Source organism: Hyperoodon ampullatus (assembly GCF_949752795.1).
Source record: "Hyperoodon ampullatus genome assembly, chromosome: 10".
NCBI classification, from domain to species: domain Eukaryota; kingdom Metazoa; phylum Chordata; class Mammalia; order Artiodactyla; family Ziphiidae; genus Hyperoodon; species Hyperoodon ampullatus.
The window spans coordinates 4,589,607-4,613,012 of record NC_136923.1 but is presented as its reverse complement, the minus strand read 5'-3'; the positions used below and the strand labels follow the sequence as shown (position 1 = coordinate 4,613,012).

At 50.6% G+C, this 23,406-nt stretch overlaps 1 protein-coding gene across 2 annotated transcripts in view; it reads right to left on the bottom strand.

Annotated features, from left to right (window-relative positions):
• Positions 1-23,406, bottom strand: part of FGD5 (FYVE, RhoGEF and PH domain containing 5) — a gene marked incomplete at its 3' end in the record, with an annotated part of 107,190 nt that overhangs the window by 33,405 nt on the left and 50,379 nt on the right. For both annotated transcript variants that reach the window (XM_079713917.1, XM_079713918.1), the window contains exons 3-4: positions 16,779-16,837; positions 16,636-16,666 (exon numbers count right to left, since the gene is read on the bottom strand). In XM_079713917.1, coding sequence (XP_079570043.1) covers positions 16,636-16,666; positions 16,779-16,837 — 90 coding nt within the window. The remainder of the gene's footprint in view (positions 1-16,635; positions 16,667-16,778; positions 16,838-23,406) is intronic.

The window sequence follows — 23,406 nt, the reverse complement described above, 5'->3', positions numbered from 1 at the left end:
CCCGGAACATCTGTAAAGAGGCCACTGTGCTCCAGGAAGGGCCGCAGATGCGGAGGTTGCAAAGGTCCCCACTTCCTCAACACCTCACCCCGTCCTGCGTTCGGGAACGGCAGTGGGGACACGGAGAGGGCGGCCACCCTGGCTTGCAGTCCCAAGGAGGGGGGATGAGTTGGTCCTGCCTGAGGCCAGCCCTCCCCAGCCCCATCACTCAGGTCGGAAATTGGGTGGAGAGAATGTGTGTCCTTAAGTGGAGGCCACACGCTTGAGCCATGATTAGAAACCGAATTGCATTGTACCTGAGCTACCAGAGCCTTTCCTGAAAGCAAGTTTAGGAGGATGGAGAAAGTATGAATGACAGTGAGAGGGCAGCTAGGTGGGGACGGCAGCCAGCAGGTGGTGCTACTGAATTCTTATTTCTGCCCACAGCTGGCTCTGGGACACTTGGGGTCATCCTGAACCTGGAGGGGAGGTTTCTCTGTTGACCTTGACCTGGCATGGGAGGGACCACGGGAGGGATCACGGGAGGGGAGGGCCCACCCACTCCTCCCTTCGGAGTCTCTGTGTTCACTAGGACCCAGTCTCCAGCCCTGCAGGGTCTTCTCAGCCGTGGCATCCCACAGAAAGAGAGAAAACGTGCTTGATGAGGCTGATAACCCCTCCTGCCTCGCAGCTGGTGGACAGAGGACTTTAACACACCCCCTTATCGGCTCAGTGTCAGGTTCCAGCCCAGCTACCCCAGAAGTGATCACGGGCAAGCTGTCAACCTATCTGAGCCTCAGTTTCCTCACCTGGAAAATGGGGATAACAGTACCACCAAGTATATACAAAGTGAGGCTCCTGAGAGGCTCATCCTGATGTTTGAAACTGCTTTGTAAACTATAAAGCGCTATTCCTACGGCAGCAATGGTTCAATTTTAGATATGACGTCTTCAGAGTGGGGCCACATCTGTTGGTTTCCTCCCATGCTTCTGAAATCCAGCAAAGCATGCGACACAGAGGTGTTTTATAATACTTGCTGATGGATGCACTGCAGCGCTCTTATTTACCAGAAAAGGAGAGTGAGTCACGGGGGAGCCAAGACCCGAATAGGGTCACCCTGATACGCAGACCACAGCACACAGAAGGGGGTGGAGAGGGAGTGGGAACACGAAGGACAAGCAAAGACAAGGCTGATGGCTGCATTTGCATCACACTCCAGGGAGCTTAAATATTAATGGCTTTGCAAGCTGGCTTCTCATCTGTAATTAATTCTCACTCAATTGACTCAGTCCCAATGGGCAGGACGGCCACCAACAGCATGACTCATTCCTTGAACTGGAGCACAATCGGAATCGCACAGACATCCGTTCTGCAAACTCGCATCGGCTGGAAGCGCGAGGGCCCGCCGCCCCATCCATTGCTCCCTGAACGGTTTCTGCCATCACCGCACCTGGGGGCTTGGCAGCCACCACAGAGGGAGGAAGGGGGTAGAAGATCCGTGGTCCTCATCTCCTTATCACTCAACAAATGTCCTGAGCGCCTGCTCTGCCCCAAGCCCTGAGGGGACAGTGAGAACAGGAGAGACTGCTGTTCTGTTGTCAGAGTTTGCAACCTAGGGGAAAAGCAGTGAGCAAAACGATGACGTCAACACAGGGGTGTAACTGCTGTGACGGGAAAAGCACAGGGGCTGTGCAGACCGCGGGAAGGAGACCCGGCTTAGCTCCAGGGAGGCAACGCCCACACTGAGACTAGAGGGGGAGTGTTCCAGGTGTGGGGACAGCACATGCAAAGGCCCTGAGGTGGAGGAGGAACCGAGTTGGGTGTGGTTTGCGTGCCGTGGGTGTGTACACGCACGCTGCATGCAGGATTGGAGCATGATGACGCTGGAGGGTCAGACAGGACCGACCCCACAGGGCCCTGCAGCAGGCTTCTTGAGGGACTTGGGTTTCATCCTGGGGTGGTGGGGAATCACTGAAGGTGCTAAGCAGGGGAGCAAAGTGACCAGGTTATCTGTCTTTAAAAGTTCACTTTGTTGGGAGAACAAACTGGAGATGGCTGGAGTGGGAGACCAGTGAGAAGGCCGTTTCAGTCGTCCAGAACAGGGGAGAGGCCAGGACCCAATGGTGCCAGCATGGGAGAGAGTGCACGGACCAGAGTCGGTAAGGAGTACGAAGTGACTGGCCCCCATGCCTGCAGGGTCCAGCCCAACCCCCTGGGGCGCCGGAGGCCTTCCTGACTCGGGCTACCCTCTCACATACGCGCCTCCCCTGCGCCGTGTGGAGTTCCTGCCCCAACCTTCGAGGGCTCTAGAGAACGAGGACGAGTCCTTGTCTATCTAGACGGTTGCCTCCATGTGACCTGGGGCAAGTCACTTCATCACCATGGACCTCAGTCTCCCCCTCTGCTAAATGGGGACTCACGTACCTTCTGCACAGGGTTTGTGCAGCCCTCCTTCTGTCATGTTTTAGGAAGATTCGTTTCTGGGCCTTGCTCCTCCCCTAGACTGAGTGGTACTTATCTCTCTGCCCCGAGCACCCAGCCCAGGGCAGGTGCTCAACAAACAGCAATGCTGATGGTTACTGAACGCTTGCATTATTATTATTTCTATTTTACCAATAAGGGAATTAGGCCCAGAAGGATTAAGTAACTCTCCTAAGGCCACCAGATGGCGAGATTTGAGCCCAAGTCAGCCTGACTCCAGAACCCTAGCTCTTCCAGCTGCTCCACGCCAATTCCTCCTTTTATGACTGGCCCAGACAGATGAGTGACTTGCTCAGGTCAAGGAGGGAGACTGGAGCCCAGATCTCCAGAATCCTGGCCAGGGCTCTGCCCAACCTCAGAGACCCTGGGGCAGCCTGGCAGAGAGGCAAGGACGGCCTATGCCTCTGGAGCCCAGACGAGTCTCCTGGGAGCTCACGGGGTTCCCAGGACCCTGCTCTGGACTTGCCTGCAGTGGATGCAGGGACCTCACATTCAGGGGCCTGGTCCCCTGGCTCCTTTCCCCTTCTCCAAACCACTCATTGCATTTTCTGGGTGACATGGCATCTCCATTCTCTGGGTTGAACAGTTAGTGGGTGGCCAGAATGTCCTGCTCCTTACAAGTGGTCAAACCACTGATGGTGCTGCCGGAAGTCAAGTGGACTCACTGGAATCCCATGAGTCCAAACGTACACAAACATCAACCTTGATCCACCTAGGTCATAACTGCGTCCTGGCAGAGGCCGTGAGCTGTCCAGGGCACAAGACTTCATTTGGACTGGCCAATCACCGGAGGATACTTTGGAACCCTGAAAATGTTTCTGTGGGGCACGCAAAGACTTTTTAAACCGTATACAAAAAGTACTAACCATACAGAAAAAAACTATTAAATTGGACTTCACGTTAGAAGATGAATATGGAAAAATGGAATTTGGTTGTTCTGTGTACTACTCCTAATCTTGTTACTTTTCTATAAATTTTACTTTTCATTTCATTTTATTTTTTGCCATACCACGAGGCATGTGGGATCTTAGTTCCCTAACCAGGGATTGAACCTTTGCCCCCTGCAGTGGAAAGACACAGAACCTTAATCACTGGACCGCCAGGGAAGTCCCTTGAATTATTTTAAAATAAAAGGCTAAGAATAATTTTAAAAGTAAATAAGATGAGAAAGAATAAAACGCTTAGGAATAAATTTAACAAAAGAGGCATAGAACATGTACTCTGAAAACAACAAAACATCATTGAAAGAAACTAAAGAAGACCTAAGTAAATGGAAAGATGTCGCATGTTCACAATTTAATACTGTTAACAGGTCAGCACTCCCGAGGTGAAAGACAGATTCACATCAACCCCTATCAAGACCCAAGTTGCCTTTTTTACAGAAATTGACAAGCTGACCCTAAAATTCATATGGAGATGCAATAGCCCAAACAACCTTAAAAAAAGAACAAAGTTGGAAGACTCACACTTCCTGATTTCAAAACTTCCTATGTGGCTACAAGAATCAAGACTGTGTAGTAATGATGGAAGGACAGACATTTATATTAATGGAATAGAAATTGAGAATCCAGAAATAAACCCTCACATTTATGGTCAATTGATTTTTGACAAGGGTGCCAAGAAAATTCAGTGGAAAAATAATCTTTTCAACAAATGGTGCTGAGATATTTGAATATCCATATGCAAAAGAATGAATTTGGATTCCTTCTTTAGATCATACACAAAAATTAACTCAAAATCAAAGATTAAAGGTAAGAGCTAATACTATACGGGACTTCCCTGGAGGTCCAGCTGTTAAGACTTCGCCTTCCAGTACAGGGGGTGTGAGTTCGATCCCTGGTCGGGGAGCTAAGATCCCACATGCCTTGTGGCCAAAAAACCAAAAAACATAAAACAAGCAGTATTGTAACAAATTCAATAAAGACTTTAAAAATGGTTCACATCAAAAAAAATATTTTAAAAAAAGAGCTAATACTATAAAACTCTTTAAAAAATGAGAGTAAATCTTTGTGATTTGGGGCTAGGCAAAATTTTCTTACCTATGACACTAAAAGCACAAGCAATGAAAGAAAAAATAGATCAATTAGAGTTCATCAAAATTTAAAACTTTTATGCTTCAAAGGATACTATCAAGAGAGTGAAAAGACAACCTACAGAAGAGGAGGATATATTTGCAAATCATGTATCTGATAAGGGACTTGTATACAGAATTACAATAAAAAGACAACCTACTGAAAGATGGGCAAAGGATTTGAAAAGACATTTCTCCGAACAATATATACAAATGACCAAGAAGCACATGAAAGGATGCCTAACGTCATTAGTCGTCAGGGAAATGCAAAATCAAAGCCACAATGAGATACCATTTTGCACCCACCAGGATGGTTATAATTAAAAAGACATATAGGGGCTTCCCTGGTGGCGCAGTGGTTGAGAGTCCGCCTGCCAATGCAGGACCCGCGGGTTCGAGCCCTGGTCTGGGAGGATCCCACATGCCGCGGAGCGGCTGGCCCCGTGGGCCACAATTACTGAGCCTGCGCGTCTGGAGCCTGTGCTCCGCAACAAGAGAGGCCGCGATAGTGAGAGGCCCGCGCACCGCGATGAGGAGTGGCCCCCACTTGCCGCAACTAGAGAAAGCCCTCGCACAGAAACGAAGACCCAACACAGCCATAAATTAAAAAAAAAAAAAAAAAAGACATATAACAACAAGTGCTGCGAGGAAGTGGAGAAATTGGAACCATCATACTACAATGGTGGGAATGTAAAATGGTGCAGCTAACTTTGGAAAACAGTCTGGCAGTTCCTCAAAGGGTTAAAGAAAGGTTACCGTATGATCCAGCATACACTCTGAAGTATATACCCAAGAGAATGGAAAACGTGTTCATGCAGGAGTTTGTACATGGATGTTCACAACAGCATTTTCATAACAGTCAAAAAGTGGAAAGAACCCAAATGTCCATCAATTGACGAATAGATAAACAAAAATATGGTATATCCACTCAATGAAATTTTACTTAGCCATGAAAAGGAATGAGTCAATGACACACACTACAACATGGATGAACCTTGAAAACATTACGGTAGATGACAGAAGCCAGTGTCAAAAGACCAAAAATTGTATGATTCCGTCTATATAAGATGTCCAGAATAGGCAAATCTATAGAGACAGAACTGGACTGGTGGGTGCCTGGGGCTGAGGGGGGTGATAACTCAGGGGTATGGAGTTTCTTTGGGGTGATGCGAATGTGCTAAAATTGACTGTGGTGATGACTGTATAACTCTGAATATATTAAAAAGCATTGAATTTTATGCTTTAAACAGATGAATTGTATGGTTATGAGATTTATATCTGAATTAAGCTGTTGAAAAAATTGAACAGGGAAGCCACAGATTGGGAGACTATTCACAGTACACATATCTGAAAATGGACTTGTGTCCAGGATACTTAAATAACTCCTACAAATCAAAAAGAAAAAGACAGACAACCCAATTAAAAAATAAGCCTAGGACATTTTTCAAAAGAGGATTTCCAAATGGCTAGTAAACAGAGGAAAGATACTCAATTTCATTAATCATCAGGGAAATGCAAATTGAAATCGCATGAGAAACCACTACATGATCAGCAGAATGGCCATGAGTAAGAGGACTGACAGCGTGGGTGTGCCGGCCAGCGCGTGAAGAAGGCGCTAGTCCTACACATCGGGAGTCAGGGCATATATTGCTTCGACCACGCTGTAAACCTATTTGGCAGCTTCTAATAAAGCCAAATCTATGCTCATCCTATGACCCGACAATTCTACTCCTAGGTAAATACTGAGGAGAAATGAGTTCCCTAGAACATTCATAGCAGCTTCGTAATAGCCTCAACTGGAAACAACCCAAACGATCTTTAACAGGAGGATAGATAGACCAACTGTGGGAGATCCATACGAAAGAACACTGATACACGGAAAACTGGGATGTATCTCACATTACGTTGAGCTAAAAAAGCCAGAGACAAAAGGAATACACAATTCATGATTCCGTTCAGATGAGGTTCAGGAACAGGCTAAACCAACTGAATGGGGTGGAAAGTAAAATCGTGGTACCCTCTGGGGGGATGACGTCGGCTAGGGCGGGGCACAAGGTACCTTCTGGGATGATGAGGATGGTCTACCTGGGTGGTGGTTACAAGTGCGCACACAGGCACGTATTAAAAATTTGAGCCCCACCCTTGAGATGTGTGCACTTACCTGTAGGTAAGTTACAAGACATTTTTAAAAAAAGCAAAACAGTTCTCTGAGGCCCCTGGGGGAGTGAGGACATGCAAGTGCTCCCCACTGCTTTCACGCTCCTCCAAACCCCTCGCGGCCTCTCCTGCCCTCACAGCCAAGTTAGTTTGCTTGGCCGGTCGCTGACAGCCCTTCAGAAGCTGGCTGCGCTGGTCTCTGCAGCTGACGCTCATTCCTTTACACCAGTGGGGCTCCAAGCAGAGTGTGCATCCAAATCTCCTGCCCGACTTATTCAAACCCAGCTTGCTGGGCCCCAGCCCCAGAGTTTCCATTCAGCAGGTTGGGCGTGGGGTTGGATAATTTAACATCTCTTCCACGTTCCCTGATGTTGCTGCTGCTGCTGGTCCCGGGGCCACACTCTGAGAACTGCTGCTTTATAAGAATCTTCTTTCCCAGCCTCTGTGTGTTTGTTCTGTGCCTCCAGCATCTGATCCATATCTTGCTCATCTTTCTTTCTTTCTTTCTTTAATAGACCTTTATTGGAGTATAACTGCTTCACAGTACTGTGTTAGTTTCGGTTATACAAAGCTGCTTTCAAATGCCACCTCCATCATGAGGTCTTCCTGGGTTACTTCAGCAATCAGTCTAAGGGACTCTCAAGTGTCCTAGGGCCTCCAGAAATCCGGGGTCACAGCCTGAAGGGAGCCACCCCGATCTCAGAATGTCTCTGAAGTCTCATATTTTAGCTTAAAAATGAATGCATATTTTACATTATTCTCCAAAATATATCCAATTTAATTTATTTAAAAATTTGCATCTATAGCAAAGCGGAGGCTCTTAATAAATGTGCCGTGTTTATCCCGTGGCCTCAACTATTCCCCAGGCACCTACTGCATACCTGGGGCGGTGTAACATGTATCCCAGCCTGAAAAGTAATGGCTTTACAAGATTTTGCATTGTCAGGCTATTTACCTGCTCTGCATGTTTCTATTATCTTCCCTCCAATTAAGCAGAGAGCAGATTGTGTCTACTCATTTTTGTTTCACCCTCGGATTGACCCGGCTTTGTTCACAACTGTGCTGAATGAATGTTTGCTACTTTCCCACTAGGTTCTCAGTTTCAGGTGCAAATTGCAATCACCTGGGGAGCGTTTCCACTCCGATGACTATGCTGCACTCCAGACCAATTAAACACAAATCTCTAAGGGTGGAACCCAAGCAACCATATTTTTTAAAGCTGCCGGGCCTGTGCTGAGGGAACTTACAGGATCACCTATCTGTGTGTCTCAAATGTTAGTATTGCCTGGAGGGTTCTGAAAACACAGATGGCCAGCCCCCACCCCCAGAGTTTCTGACTTAGCAGATCTGAGGTGGGATCTAAGACTATGCATTTCCCACAAGTTCCCAGGTGATGCTGATGCTGCTGGTTCGGGGACCACACTTTGAGAACCACTGATGTAGACGAGTCTTTCTCACACTGTACTCTGTGGAGACCCACGGTCAAGGAAGGTGGAGTCAGAGCCGACTTTGGCCTCCACCTGCCTCTGAACAAAAGTGCCTCCACTTTCATCCACTCTTCATACTGGCATTCTGAGTGAAATTCCTTGAAAACAAGCTTCCATGGCTAAAAATGTCTGAGTCCCATCAGCCATCTCAGGGTGAGGCATCAAGGAGAAAGAGACTTTCCAAGGTCACACAGCAATTTCTTTTCCTGAACTGAATACAAAGGGAAGAGCCACATGCCTAGCACAGGAAACTCCTCTACTGAGATGCCCCCAACAGCTACCGCATTCATACCTCCCAAAATGGGGAGCTCACCAACCCCCCTGGCACTTCAGGGGGAAAGCGAGCACATTTTCTCACACGCAACTAAAATCTGCTTCTCGCAAAGATCAATGTGCTCTCTTTGCCCTGGAATAGTCCAGCAAAGACTGAGAAACAGAACCCCCCCACCCCCCACCAACTTGATTAAAAATTATTTCTTAGTGGGCAGGGGCTGCAAAAACAAGTAAGAGACAGCCTCGTTCCTGCCCCTGAAAACCAGATAATCTTCCTGGCTATACATCAACTTCCCCAGCATGAGGCCGTCTGGGGGCTTAGCCTGGGTTAAACTTGTGGTCCCCCAGCATCGCCCCCTCCCACCAAACCCACCAGACCAACCTTCCCTACAACTCCCTCACTACATCTGCCCTGCTCGAGTCCTCAGGGCTCCCAAATTCCCGTCTCCTTTTTGAAACACGATGCATCCTGGCATTCAGGCTCTGCCTGAAGACCAGCTCTCCAGACTCTTCCTGTACACCCTACACTACCCAAGCCCTCCCCTCTGTGCACTTGTTTCTGTGGTTCCTACCTGCCAAAAGGCCTGTTTCTACTTCCTGTCCATCCATGTCCATCTTAACACCTCCTCTTCCAGGAAGCCTTCCTTGACTTCATTCCTCCCCGCTCACACTGACTCCTCCCTCCTCGGGCTCCTTGCCACCTCACTGGACTGTTCCACATTTATTTGTCTCCTCCTCCTTCTCAGGGTTCTGGAGTCAAACAGCCCTGGCTCCACTTCTCACTGGCTGTGGGACTTTGGGTAAGTCACTCACCTTCTCTGGGACTCAGTTCTGGACCCGTCCAACCATGTGAGAAATATTTACTGAGCACAAACTATGTGCAACTAAATGAGCTAATGTATGTAAATTGCTAAGTACACATAGGCACTCAACAAATGCTCTATGGCTGGGTGAGGAAAGAGGGGACTGGGGGGCCAAACTGACAGCACACCAATTTAGGTAAATAAACTCAGAAAGTCGCCGAAAAGTCCCTTTAGATCCTGTGTTTGCCCCAGTCATGTCAGCACCGAGGGCGCAGCCAAATTAAACTCCTACGTGCTGATAAGGGAGGGCTTCTGAATGAGTCTCCTGTTTCTCCGAGCAGTCTGAGAAGTCGGGCTGTGTCCTGGGGTGCTCCTTACGCCCCTGACACCCTTTCCAGCAGTCACCACCACTGACAAGAGCGGGCGGTGCTGTCAGCGGGAGGGGCACAGGGAGGATCCGTGAGCCTCTCCCTGCCCTTCTGTACTGTGTCCGCCTAATACCCCTCCCAAAGTCCTTTCGCCTGCCAGTCGGGCACCTCCTTCCTCCCAGGGTCCCTGAGAGCCCTCTCCTGACACTGCACCCTCCCTCGGGGAAATTCAAGCCTCTACTGGAGCTTCAGTTAACTTCTCTACACTTGACCGATTCTGGTGCACATCCCGCACCCAGTTGTCCACTAGCACGTCCTTCCCCGAGCCCCCCTCCCCCGACTTAACCCATCATCTGCCCCCAAGCCTAGCCTGACCCCCTCCAGCACTTGCTGTCTTAGCGAGTCAGCAAGTCAGCAAGCCAGAAACCTGGGGTCAGCCTGGAGCCTGCCCTCCCCCTCCCGCACTCGACGGCCCATCAGTCCCAGGCACACAGTCCTCAAATCTGCCTGCAGCACCGCAGCCCACCCTCACTCTTGCTAGAATCACCCAACGGCCTCCCACGGACCTTCAGTGGATCAAACCCAAACCCCAAGCATGCCTCGCGGGCTCTCCGGGCTCTGCCCCGGCTGTGCTGGCCTCAGCGCTCACCGCTCTCTTACTCACAATGCTCCAGCCAGGCTGAACTTCTTTCCGTTCCCAATCACACCATTCTCCAGCTGGCCTCTGGGCCTTTGTACATGCTGATCCCTTTGCCAGGTGCAAGCCTTCCTCACTGCTCCCCACCCAGCTAACTCATCCCCATCCTTCAAGTCTCAGCTTAGACACGTTTCCTCTGGGAATCCTTCTTGGACCCCCAGACGCCTGGGGTGGGTACCTCCCCTGAGCCCCCGCAGCCTTTGGGTGCCCCCCGCCACTGTATTAATATTGTTTCCTTCATGCCCACTTCCCTCCTGGACTGTCAGTTCCTGGAGGGCAGGGCCCTCCCGCTTGTCATTCCTCCATAAGTCCCCCGTACCCACCCCAGGAGGTGCTCAGGAAATATTTTTGATTGAAGAAATGGTAAGGTTGTTGAAAGAACTGACCCCGCCATCATTTATTCATCAGGCATTTACTGAGCGCCGACAGCATCCCAGGCATCACAAACCACTGGGGACGAGATATGACAAGCGCTTTGCCCTCAAGCAGCTCCAAGTTTAGTGAGAGAGGCAGACAATAAGCAAGCACCTAAAAACAGCCCCGAAATGCACGAAGCGAAGCAGACATAACTGAAGGGAGAGATGGAGGACTCAACACTCACAGTTGGAGACTTCAATATCCCACTCTCGGGGACGGATGGAAGACGAGACAGAGAATCACAGGGTGCAGAAGATTTGAAGAGCACTGCCATCACCCTGACCTCAGTGACATCTACGGAACACCCACACACACATCCTTTTCAAGTACACACGGAACATTCTCCAGGATATACTACATGTCAGGCCATAAAACAAGTCTCAATAAATTTAAAAGGGCTGAAACCACACAAAGCACATTCTCCAACCACAAGGGAATTAGAAATCAGAAGCAGAAGGAAACTTGGGAAATTCACAAATATTTGAACACTAAATAATTTTAAATAACCCATGCGTCAAAGAAGAAAGCATAAAGGGAATTATAAGGTATGTGAAACTGAATGAAAATAAAAACAGAACATAACAAGTAAACAAACAGATAAATTTGATCATTTTAGATAGTGAGAGGTACAGTAAAGAAAAGAAAATGAAGCAGGACGGAGCATAGGAGACAGGAGAGCTGCGGTTCCTCGCCCTCCCTGCATCCCCACGCTTGCCACGGCCTCATCGCAGGGGAGAGCACATCCCTGTCCCTGGCCTCTGGGCCTGGCCATGACACTTGCTCTGTCCAAAGTCATGCGGGAAAAAGCGACGATGCGCCAGTTGTAAGCGTGAATCTTAGGAGCCCTCTGGTGTTTCTATTTGCTCTCCCGCCATCACCCTGGGAATAGCCTCCCCCGGGTACCTGCTGTACCTTCAGACTGGGCCCCAGAATAAACACACAAGAAATACAGCCGCTGACTTGAACCCAACTTTGACCAAATGACTCCCAGTTGACCCAGCTTCCCTTGCAACTAGGAGTGCCCAATGAGATGAAAGCAGAAGTTGTCCAGCGAGGCTTTCAGGAAATTGGTCTCAAGTAGACTAACTCAGCCAGGAGCATAACCTTTTGATTCCCCCCATTTCCTTCTTCCTGCCTGGGACACAGATGTGATGGCTAGAATACAGCAGCCATCCTGTATTCATGATACTCCTCCCACTGAATGGTGAAGACTATGTTCCCTCCCCTTGAGTGAAGGTGGACTTTTGTGACCGCCTCAACTAACAGAGTGTGGTAGTAGTGGTGCTACTTTTATGACCTGGCTTTGTCCAAGGCTACATCATAAAAATGTCACGTACTTCCTCCTGGCTCCCTCTTGGGACGCTCACTCTTGGAATCTAACCACCATGCTGTGAGGAAGCCAAAACCTGCCCATGCAGAGAGACTACCAGTAAGTGTTCTGGCCGCCAGCCCAGCTGAGGTCCCAGACAATAGCCAGCACCGAGCAGCAGCCGTTGGTGTGAAGGCACCTCTGGTTGATTCCAGCCCCTGGCCATCAAGTCACTCCTTGAATTTAGTCTTCTCCAGACATCGTGGAGCACAGACACGCTCTCCCCACCTTGCCCTGTCCGAATTCCTGGCCCAGAAAATCTGTGAACATCATAACATGGTTGTTTTCTGCCACTAAGTTTTGCGCACCACTTCTTTGAGAAGGTGACACTTGAACTGAGGCCAGAATGAGAAGGAAGAACTTGGCTGTGAGAAGAGCAGGGGCAGGACATGCCAGTGGAGGAAAGGACAAGTGCAAAACCCATGCGATGTGACTGCGTTTGTAGCACCTGAAGGACAGCAAGAAGGCCAGTGAGGCTGGGGTGCAGGAAGGAGAAAGTGGTCAGAGGAAAGGGCGCAGACGTGGATGAGGATCAGATCGCATAGGGCCTCTTGAGTGAGGGACCTCCTCCTGGCGTCTCAGATGGTGATAGCTTCCAGAGTCACCTCTCCCGGTCAGCAGACTGGCTTATGCACAGGCCTACAATGCTTCGGCCCAAAGGAGGGACCCATGGTAGGAATTTTCTGCAACTGCTAGTGACACGGAGCAGGACCCTATGGTCCTTGCCCCCACCATGTCCTCCGCCTGCCTTTTGTCTGTGGAAAAATTTTGGCCAAAGAATAAGTTTAATCGGAGAAATGAGAAAATGCAGAAACAAAGGAAAACGGTCAAAGGAGACCAAATAATAATAGTTTAGTCATTAAACATAGTCAAGGACCTTTAGTTCCTTTAGTTCCTTAAAGGCTATAGATAATATCCTGAGCCATATCCTGTGAGTTGTCTTATAGACACTAAAACGCCCACCAAGTGGAAGAAGTTAACTACATGATGACCAGGCTGTAGCCATGACATAAGCTGCCACAATTCCAAGAACTAGCCTCAAAGAGATGGAAACAAACCGAACCTGGAACTGAAGATTAACTGTACCTAATACAATCAAGATGCTGCTGGTCAGACCACTGGAGACCAATTTCAAGATGACTGTCAGAGCTGACTGTGCTGTTTCTGCATGTAGCCCCCTCCCTCCGTCTATAAAAGCTCTTGTCCCCGACTGTCAGTGGTGGGGAGTCGGCCTTTGGACAGGCGTCCGCACTCTGCCACTCCCCACCCCAGTTGCCAGCAACCAAAATAAAGCAAACTTTCCTTTCCACCAACGTGGCCTCTTTATTGGCTTTTGAGTGGCGAGCAGCCAGACCCCACTTTCAGTTACACTAGGAGAGGGATTTGTTTTAGATGAGAAAACAGAGAATTAAAGGTGTCTAGGGGCCACATCAGTTTAAAATCTCCAATGACATTATATGCAAGGAAAAGCAGGAGCCTTCTAGCTTGGCATTTTAGGTACATCTCAGTTTGGTCCTAACCTTGGTTTTGGACCCATCACTTGACCCACTTGGAAACCTGCCTTTACAAACGTATCCATGTTCTAACGACGTGTGATGGTGCCCTGTTCTCCACACATATCACGTTCCTTTAGGCCTGTGACTGTTCTTATGCTGACGACCTGCCCTCCTCCACCACCTTGGCCTGGTGGCTCCCTCAAAGTCCATGTCAGTGGCACCTCTTCTGCCAACTTTCCTGGATACCCCAAAGGGGAATAAGCCTCTCTGCCCCCCATGCTCGTGCAGACTTTTGCACAAATTATACTTACCACAGAGTAGCACAACTGTTCACATATATAGTTCTCCTCCCCACCTCCAACCTTTCCCTCAACAGAAAAAGGAGACCTACTCAAGGGCAGGTTGGGGGCCTTTTCCCTCCTTGGGGATCCAAGGCCTATCTCAGTGGCTATGGTGTTGTAAACATCCTGTGATGTTCTGTCCAGAAGGAAAGGGTAAGTCAGATAGATAGATAGATAGATAGATAGATAGATGGATGGATGGATGGATGGACGGATGGACGGATGAACGGATGAATGGATGAATGGGTGGATGGGGAGTTTGATGAATGACTGGCTGGATGGATGGGTGGATGGACATATCATTAGGTGCATGGACAGATGGAAGGACAGATGAGTGGGTGAAAGCCTGACTAGATGAGTGGATGAGAGATTGATCATACACACAGGTGGGCAGGTGGATGAATACATTTATGACTGGGTTCATGGAAGGATAGAGTAAGTCTTTAAACCAGAAGTCAGCAAAATTTCCTGTAAAGACATGATAAATATTTCAGGCTTTGTGAGCCACATATGGTCTCAGTCATATACTCTTCTTTGCCTTTTTTTCCACAAGTGTTTAAAATATGTAAAATCCATTCTTAGTTAATAGGCTGTAGAAAAACAAGATCTTGGACATGAGAATTCACTTCTGGATGACCAGAAATTTTATTAATCCCTGAGGTAGAGCTATCTACCATTTGACAAACACAAAGTTGAATCCCTAACACAGAAGGCCAGAGGCCATCCCTGTCCCCCTCTCAACAAAAGCACGATGGAGTCGAGGACTGCTCTAGCTGGGGAGGTTTGAAACGCACAGTTGGGCCCTTCCCAGCACCGGGCAGCCTTGGAACTTCAAAAGCAGCGGATCTCCACAGAGAAATTCTGAGAGTACCTGCCAACCTTAGCAATCAGACACAGACCCAGGGAGGGGAGTGGTGGAGAATGTCCCAAAGTCTGTGGTCTCCTTTGGACTAGTGTCCCTAGGACTTGGAGTCACATTGGGGCATTTCTGCCACTTCTATCCCCATAAGCACTAACATCACAATGTAGCTCCAGGCCACAATTTCCCACAACTAGCTTCTGAGTTGTGATTTTTTTTTTATGGGCTCTTTTTTTCCCCTCCTCAGGATATTATTATGGATTACCAGCGGCTTCAGCATCTTTCCAACTGGCAGGAAGCAGTGCAAACAGAGATGGAAGTTTCCCAGTTAGAACCCTCTTAACAAAGTCATAAAACAAAAAGGCGCAGCCCCTCTGTCAAGCTGCCAGCTCAGAAGCAAGTGAGAAGCATTACAAAAGGGAGAGTGATGCTTCCTGCCGTGCTGGGGCGGCTGCGCTTCACACCTGAGGGCTTTTGGGTTTAATCACCCACACAGAGTTCTCAGCCTGAAGGGCAAAAACGAGGGGCTGGGAGTGCAGGGCCCGAGCAGTGCCCTATCCCCCCTCTCCTGGGGACCTGGGTGCCTCTCAGCAGGATTCAACCAAAGACCTGGCTTGGTGCCGGTGCTCTGCTGCCCGCAGGAAGGCCCCTGCCCCGAAGAGCTCCAAAGGCGGAGGGGACACGTGACTAACACAGGACGGCAGCGCAGCAGGAGTCAGGAGACCTGGGGCTTCCTCCTGGCTCAGTCACCGGGGGGCACTGGCCTCTGCATCACCACTGACAAAACGCTCAGGATGGACATTCCCAGCTCTGACATTCTTGGAAAGACACAAAGACGAATCAAAGCAGCACGGGATCAGGTGCCAGCCTACGAGGAGACTGCAGATGGCTTAGAGAGCCCAGGGAGCAGGGAGCGGTCACGAGGGCCTTTATGGGACAGATGCCCTCACTTCCCACATCTTTGCTGCACCCTCTTCCCTTGCCCTTCCTTATGACTCAGCCCCAAAGTCACCCCCTCAGGGAAGCCTGCCTAGATTCCCTGAGGTTGTCAGTCACTCCCTTTTGCTCTGGATAATTACTCATTCACCAATCTGTCTCCTTCGCTGGCCAGATTGACCCTGCAGGAGGGACCTGTCTGATCCGACTTTCCATCCCCAGCTCTTGTCACATATCAAGTGTCCAAAACACGTTCACTGAACTGAATTGAACTGACTGAACAGGGAGACCTTCCAGGCAGCCTGGCAGGTTGTGAAGGGTGGCAGTGCCAGAAATCCAGGAAGTCCCCAGTCTGGCCTCTTTTCCTCTGAAAATCCAGAGGATTCCCCCGACCCCACCGGCTCAGGTGTTACTGTCCCAATACCAGGGTGACTGAGAAAGCCTCCTGATACCCCAGCTGCCTGGTCCTTGTGCAAACACATCACCTTCTCCACACAGACCTAAACATACAATGAGCGCACACACCTGTACACACACACCCGCACATGCATGTCCCCACCCCAAACACCTGAACTTGCACACACAGCTACGACCCAGAACTACATCTGTCCTCCTCTGTCTTCTTCAGTGAGAGGGTCGAGGAGACCGCAAACATCCTTCCAGAAACCTCAGCACGTCCCCTATGTGCCCTCCACCAAGGCAGAGGGTAGCTCCATGGAAAGAACGTGCTCTTCGCCCCCTGAAGCACATGAAGCAGGAGACAGACTTCCCTGGAAAGCTTCGGTGAACAGGTGCCTCTGCTTGTGGAAAGCACCTCTGTCTCCTCATTGCTTTTCTGTCCCTTATATCACAGCCTTGTAAAAGGGCGATTCGTTTTGGACAAATAAAATGATTAACTCACCAGATGTAGGTGCTGGAGCATCTCCACGTATCTGCGGGGGGAAAGAGGTTTGAGTGTGCATTAATTCTCATTCTGTAGAAGCCGGGGAGGGGTGATGTTCTGTTAACAAGCTCAAGGCCACAGGCAGCTGCTTGGGGACTCACGCTCTCTCTGAAGACAGCAGTTCCTGTGCTATGACGTGGGCTCTGGACTGTCCGTCCACCTGTGGGAGGAAACAGAGCCATCAGGAGGGACGGTACCCATGGGGGGCAGCAGAAGGGGAATCCCAGCTCCACAAGCGTCAGTCCGGTTTATAGAAGGACCGTCACGCTGCCGGAGGTGAACTCCACAGGCTTCTCAGGCCACCCCAGCACTCACTACCTGTGTGATCTTCAGCCGCGCCGCACCTCGGCGGCCTCATCTGTAATGTGGACATTAACAGCATCTAGTGCTCAGCCCAGTGCCTGCTGTGGCCTGCATGCTTGGCCGCCCTCACACCCACGCAGACTCTGCCCACAGCCCGGCAGGTTTTGAACAACCTGCGGTTCTCTGTGCCAAGCGAGCTCTCTCTTCTTGCTTTTTTACATGCCGTCACCTCAGTGTACTTTTCCTTTCTCTGCCTGGCCGCCTCCCAGTTATCCTTGGAGACTTAGTCATGGTGTCTATCACTTCCTCCAAGGAGCACTCCTGATCCCCTCCCCGAACAGGCTGGGTTAGGTGTCCTTTCTGAGCAGCCCCCTCTCAGGATACCGATTACACCTCCCCCTGGAGGCAGGCACTGGGAAGTGCACCTCTGCAGGACAGTGCCCAGCCTGGGGTTGGTCCTCTTTTGTTACTGAAAGAATGAATGAGTGAATGAATGAATGAATGAATGTTCATACCACTTGGGAAGCACTGACTCTCCCGGCTAACCTCAGAAGGTGAGCCATTTAACCCATCTGAACCCCAGCCTCCACACCTGTGAGATTCGACAATAACTGAGATTTTGTCCATAAACAGGAAGGATGAGTCGGGGCCGAGGCAGAGGCCTGGGCCTTCTGCCACGAGCAACCCTTGTGGTCCCAAACCTGCCGGATAGCAGACACACTGCGGTGTATCCGGAAGAGCAGAGACACTATGGGGCAGTGACGGGACAGATGGGGAAAGACACTGGGCCTGTGCAGGCGAGGCTGGGCGGGGTGGCCGCCGCGGAGCAGAGGGCGCTGACGGGACGCATGGCTCCTGGTTTCCGGTCTCCTGCCACCTTCCCGTGCAACCCTGCAGAAGTCACTTTCCGAGGTCGAGCCTTAGCTTCCCAGGTGTGAGTCGAGTGACCTCTCAAGGCCGTTCTCTGCTGAGCCTGTGTGTTATTAAACTTGAGATGCGATGATCTACGCCAGGGGGCCAGAAACGCACTGCCTGTCGAGGGAGCAGCTGCATGGGGCTGGGGCTAAGAGCACGGACTCCGGAACCAGGCAGTCTGGGCTCAAATCCTGCTTCTCCCTTGTACTAGTTAAACAAGTCACTTAACCTTTCTGTACCTCAGTTTCCTTATCTGTAAAATGGGCACAGCAGTATAATGGTATCTCACACACATGCATATTGTGAAGATTAAATGAGTGTGTATATATACAGATAGAGACCTCTCTGTATCTGTATCCATATCTGCATCTCACACTTGGAACAGTGTCTAGCACACAGTAAACACTACACAGCTAACTGCTATCATTATGCTTGTGTTTTTTGTACCCTGAGGAACAGAACCAGGTGCCCAGGGATGGAATAAGAACAAATAATTTACAGGGTCAAGTAGGGAAAGGTCTCAACTGCACAGCAGAGGCTGAGCCACTCCTCTGATAGCAGCAGTTGAGGCAGAGGAAAGCAAACGGACCATGGAATCAAGCACACCTAAGTACCAATCCTGGCTCCAGAATCGTGTTAATTGTGTCACGGCCTGCAAACCATGACCTCTGAGCCTCAGCTTTTTCACCTGAAATACGTGGAGAATGACCAACCCGGTCTCACACACTGGTGTTTGGGATGATGCACTCTTAACTCGGGCTTTGCATTTGCTGTTCCCTCTGCCTGTGATGCTCTTGCCCAGATCTTCTTCTCATTCTTACTTTCTGACTTTTTCAGGTCTCTGCTCAAACATCACATCCTCAATGTGGCCATCCATGACCACCCGACCCAGAGAACTCCCAGAGTCAGTCTTACTCCGGGGTTCTCAGCCTTGGCACCACTGACATTTTGGGCCACACAGCTTTCGCTGCAAGGGCTGTCCCACGTGCTGCAGGACTGTTAACAGCATCTACGGCCTCTACCCGCTGGATGACAGCTGTAGCCCCGCTCCAAGTTGTGACAACTGAAAGTGTCTCCAGACATACCAAATGTCCCCTGGGGGGCAAGAGCTCACCTCGGGTAAGAACCTCTGCTCGAACTCTGTTTCTTGTTGTACTTTTCTTTATAGCAGTCACACTACCTAATGTTAACCTTGTACACGGGAGATGTTCAAGAAACGTTTGAATAAACAGATAGAATTGAGATATAGTGCCCAGCACGTAGTAGGTGCTCAATAAATGAGTTCCCTTCCCTAGCTGGTGTGTCCCTAATAGCTTCTTGGCTAACAGCCAGTGTTTTGGAGATTTCAGTCTCTCCAAGGCCATCCAAATTCAGCAGAACTTGGGCCTATGGTCAGTCTTCCTCCTGCCTCTCACTGCCGCCTCTGTGGTGGGTGATGCTGTTACACCATCCACAGAGCCGGAGGGAAACTTGTGAGGCCTGCAGAGGCCTCCAGCCTCACCTGGCCTCCCGCTCTCCCACGGGTGCCGCATCATGACTCCCGGTCTGCCTTGTGCACCCACAGGGCTAGCGTGGGGCTCTGCGGGCAAGAACAGCTCACTTCCCAAGCAGGGGCTCCTGCAGAGTCCCACACGCAAAAAGGCTTCGTAAACAAAACAAAAGAGAATTACTCTGTAGAGAAAGGACCAGGGTCAGGAGATTGGCCCTATAAGATGAAGACGAGAATCAAGATGACGTCCAATCTTCCAGGGGCCTGTGAGTCAACTCTCGTTTGTCATCCAGCTTGATGCTGAGACCTGTGCTCTGGGGTCGGAAGGCCTGGGTTCAAGTCCTGGGCTCCACCTTCCTACGCTTATGCCCTTGGACAAGTTACTTCTCTTCTGAGCTCCCTCTGTAAAACATGGATGATGATGATGATAAAAATACCTACCTAATAATATACGAGCTAGCATTTATAGAACACTTAGTTTGTGCTAAGTATGGCTCTAGAATTTTCACATGTATTATCTCACTGAATCTTCCCAACAACCTAGGAGGTAGATGCTATTATTATGATCTCCATTTTACAGACGAGGAAACTGAGCAACAAGTAAGTCCTACCCTTTGCCCAGAGTCACTGCTATTAAGTGGCAGAGCCAAGACTGAAAGCCAGGTAGTCAGCTTCAACCTTGAAGCACTTGGCAGCGTGCCTGGCACTCGGCAAGTGCTCAGTAAATCGTGTCTCTGCTCATTGGAGGAGGTGGGCTTTCAAGCTGGGAGACACCTACCCTTTACCTTCACAGTGAAGGTGGCAGCAGGAGTCCAGCACTCCAGGGCATCCGGGCTAGTCCTCCCGCCACAGCCCTCTCTGATTCCCGGCCCGCAGAGCAGCACCCACCACGGCACACAGCAACGGGAGCAGTGCCGGAAGCGAGGACGCCTGGATCCACAACCCAGCCAGGCCACGAGCACCCATCTGACCGAGTGCAAGCCCTCCTCCGACACCTGTCTTCTCATCGGGAAGATGGGGTCAGTGTTCCCCGACTGCAAGGACCAGATGATGAGACGATGGATGGAGTGTCCCCGCCCCACCCCTACGAACTTCTGGAGTTGTCCTCATTACCACTGTCACAGTCTTGAAGCTGTCGGGAGGGACTTCTGTGCACGGGCCACTCTTCACGTCCCTCCCAGGCCCTCCAGCCAGACGGGCAGACTCTGGGCGGGATGCACAGGCCGTCCTGCTTTAGTGACTCTGCTGATGATGGATGTGTCTTCGCCAGCCAGAGAAGAAGGCCTGGCGGGCCATGTGCCTGGGGCTCTCCTCAGAAGCTGCTCCTGGGCGTTGCCCAGCTGGGCCATTTAATATAGATGTTTGTTTAACCAGGAAATGAACTCCGCGGTTGACGGCAGTGTCCAGGGACAGACTTCTGGGAACAGGGTTCCTCCCCGGCGCGTGGGGGCTGGGCCCATGCTATCGCGTTTCTCAGGCTGGCGCTGTGAGGGTTACATCAGGTAGCCGCCCTTCTGTCCGAGGTCCAAGCCCAAGCGGCTTATCTCCCGTTCCCCTGGGCCGCCCAGCCACACTTCCTCCCCAGGCCCCAGGCAAACCTGCCGGCTCAGTGCTGGCTATTCTGCGACCAGCGCAGGGCGGGAGGAACAGTCCTCCTTTAGGGACCCCCTGGCTAAACAGACGCAGAAAGAGTTGGGAGTCCTGGTCCTCTGCCTGGGACTTAGTTTCTCCAGGTATAAGACAGGGGTTCCTAGGCCCCTTCTAGAACAGCGGTTCCCCAAGTCTGGTCTGAGAAGCCCCAGGGTTCTGCCTCCCCTTCCCAACTACGTTATCTGTGTGAGCCTGGATTTTCACTAAACTCGACCACAACAGCATTTTCAACAGACGGAAACCGAGGAGAATCCAGGCCTCCCCTATGAAGCTGGAAGTGAACATTGTTTGCAAAAATGTAACACCTCGTCACTCTTCTCGCTAAATATTTTGCAAAACAACTATTTGTCATAATAAGTGCTATCTATGTTAACATATAATGGTCTATTGTTATTTTTAAATGAATTAAGATAGATGTTTTAAGGTTTTCTCAGCATTACTTTCTCACGTGGTAACTATGGATAGATATAACTCATAGAAATAAAAACTCTTAGGGGTCTTCAATCATTTTTATGAGGATAGAGGGGTCTCAGACCAAAAGGTTTTGAGAACCACTGTTTTAGAGGCTGTCACCCTGATCATATAGGATTGTGGATGGAAAAGCTCTTCATGCTCAGTGAAGATCTAAAGAGGAGGCATCACTGCCACTGTATTATAATAACAATCACCGTTACGGACATTGTGAGAAGTAGGGTAATGAGCCCCAGGCTGTATGGCCTGGCCCTCAGCATGGCCCTACGTATTCCCAGGGGTCACACCATCTCTCCACAGCGTCCTGTCCTGCAGAGGAGGAAGAAACCACCTCCAAAGCTCCTATTTTGTCACCTCTCTCCCTGCTTGCAGGCCTCCTGGGTTGATACCTGCTCTGCCTTTAAACAGCTGCCTCTTTCCTTTCACCCTCATCTCTGCCAGCTCCGGGCCAAGCCCCATGTCCTGACGTCTTGGTGCCTGGCTCAGTGCCCCCTCCCTAGTTCACACCTGTACCCCGGCCTGTGGTCACCTGGGAAATCCACCTCCACGCCGTAACCCTCAGCCTCTCACCTCCTTGAGACTCCCTTCCCTCTCAGATGACTTTCACCTACTTCTATGTCTGCTCCACCCACCTGGGCCTTGTCCCCGCTCAGAACTGCCCTGCTCTGAGGTGGTGGGGACCTAAGCTCCCGAGCTCCCCTCCACCCTCAGCTGAACTCCCCTCTTAGCTCACGAGAGCTGCAGCCTTGGACCTACTCCAATCCACACAAGGTTGTGGGGACTGCCTTCTGCTGTCACTTGCAGTCCCAAGTGGCTCCCCAGGACTTACAGAAAGAACCTGTCGTCCAGCTTGATGCTGAGACCTGCGCTCTGGGGTCAGAAGACCTGGGTTCAAGTCCTGGGCTCCAGCCCTTCCTAAACCTATGCCCGTGGACAAGTTACTTCTCTTCTCTGAGCCGCATCGGTAAAAGAGGGATAATAACAATACGTACTTAATAATATAACAGCTAGTGTTTCTTGACCACTTAGTATGTAGTAAATATGGCTCTGAGCTTTTTATACAAATTACCTCACTGAATCTTCCCAAAAAACTATGAGGAACTATTATTATGACCTCCATTTCACAGATGGGGAAACTGTGGAGGCACAAATAAGTCCTACCCTGCACCTGTGACTCTGCCTGAAGACCCTTTCCAGGCACCGTATCTGCATTCCTCGGGGCTTTTTGGCTCACACAGGTGCCTGTGTCCAGAACTTCCCTGGGATCGAATAGCCGTCTCTAGGTTACACGCTTAACCCCAGGGAGGCAGAGCGGCAAGGCAGGGCCCCGACGCTCCACGTCTGCCAGCCGCAAAGAGGGAAGGGGCTGCCGTCCAGGGCTGTTTCAAGCCCTGGGGAAATATTCCTAACGAGTCCCTGCTACCTTGAGGGTCCCAGCGAGGGGCCTTGCTGGGGTCTCCCGAGGCCACAGCTGGAGCAGGGAACGTGCTCAGGGAGCCACACTCACGGGGTGGCAGGGACCCCAGGAGAACGCTTGTCTCCGAGGCCCCTCGGGGCACCACCTGCACGGACAGCGGCCACCTCCCCGTTGGAATGCAGACCGGGGCTCCCAGCAGAGCCTTCAGCGGCCGCTGGAAAATTCAGACAGGTGCTCAGGGAGAGACGGCTCATCTTTCACCCCAGCTGTTGCCTCTGTTCCCACAGGTGGCAGAGGAGGGATGAGGAGGGCAAAGGAGAGGCAACACCTGCAGGACAAGGGGGGAAGCAGGAGGGACCAAACACAGCCCCTCCTCCCCTCCTCCCCCAGGACCAGGTGGTAGGCTTCGCTTCCTGCTGACATCCAGCCTTATTCTAGTTCCTGAGCACAGGCTGGTGTGAGTCTGGGTTTGGCCCAGATACTC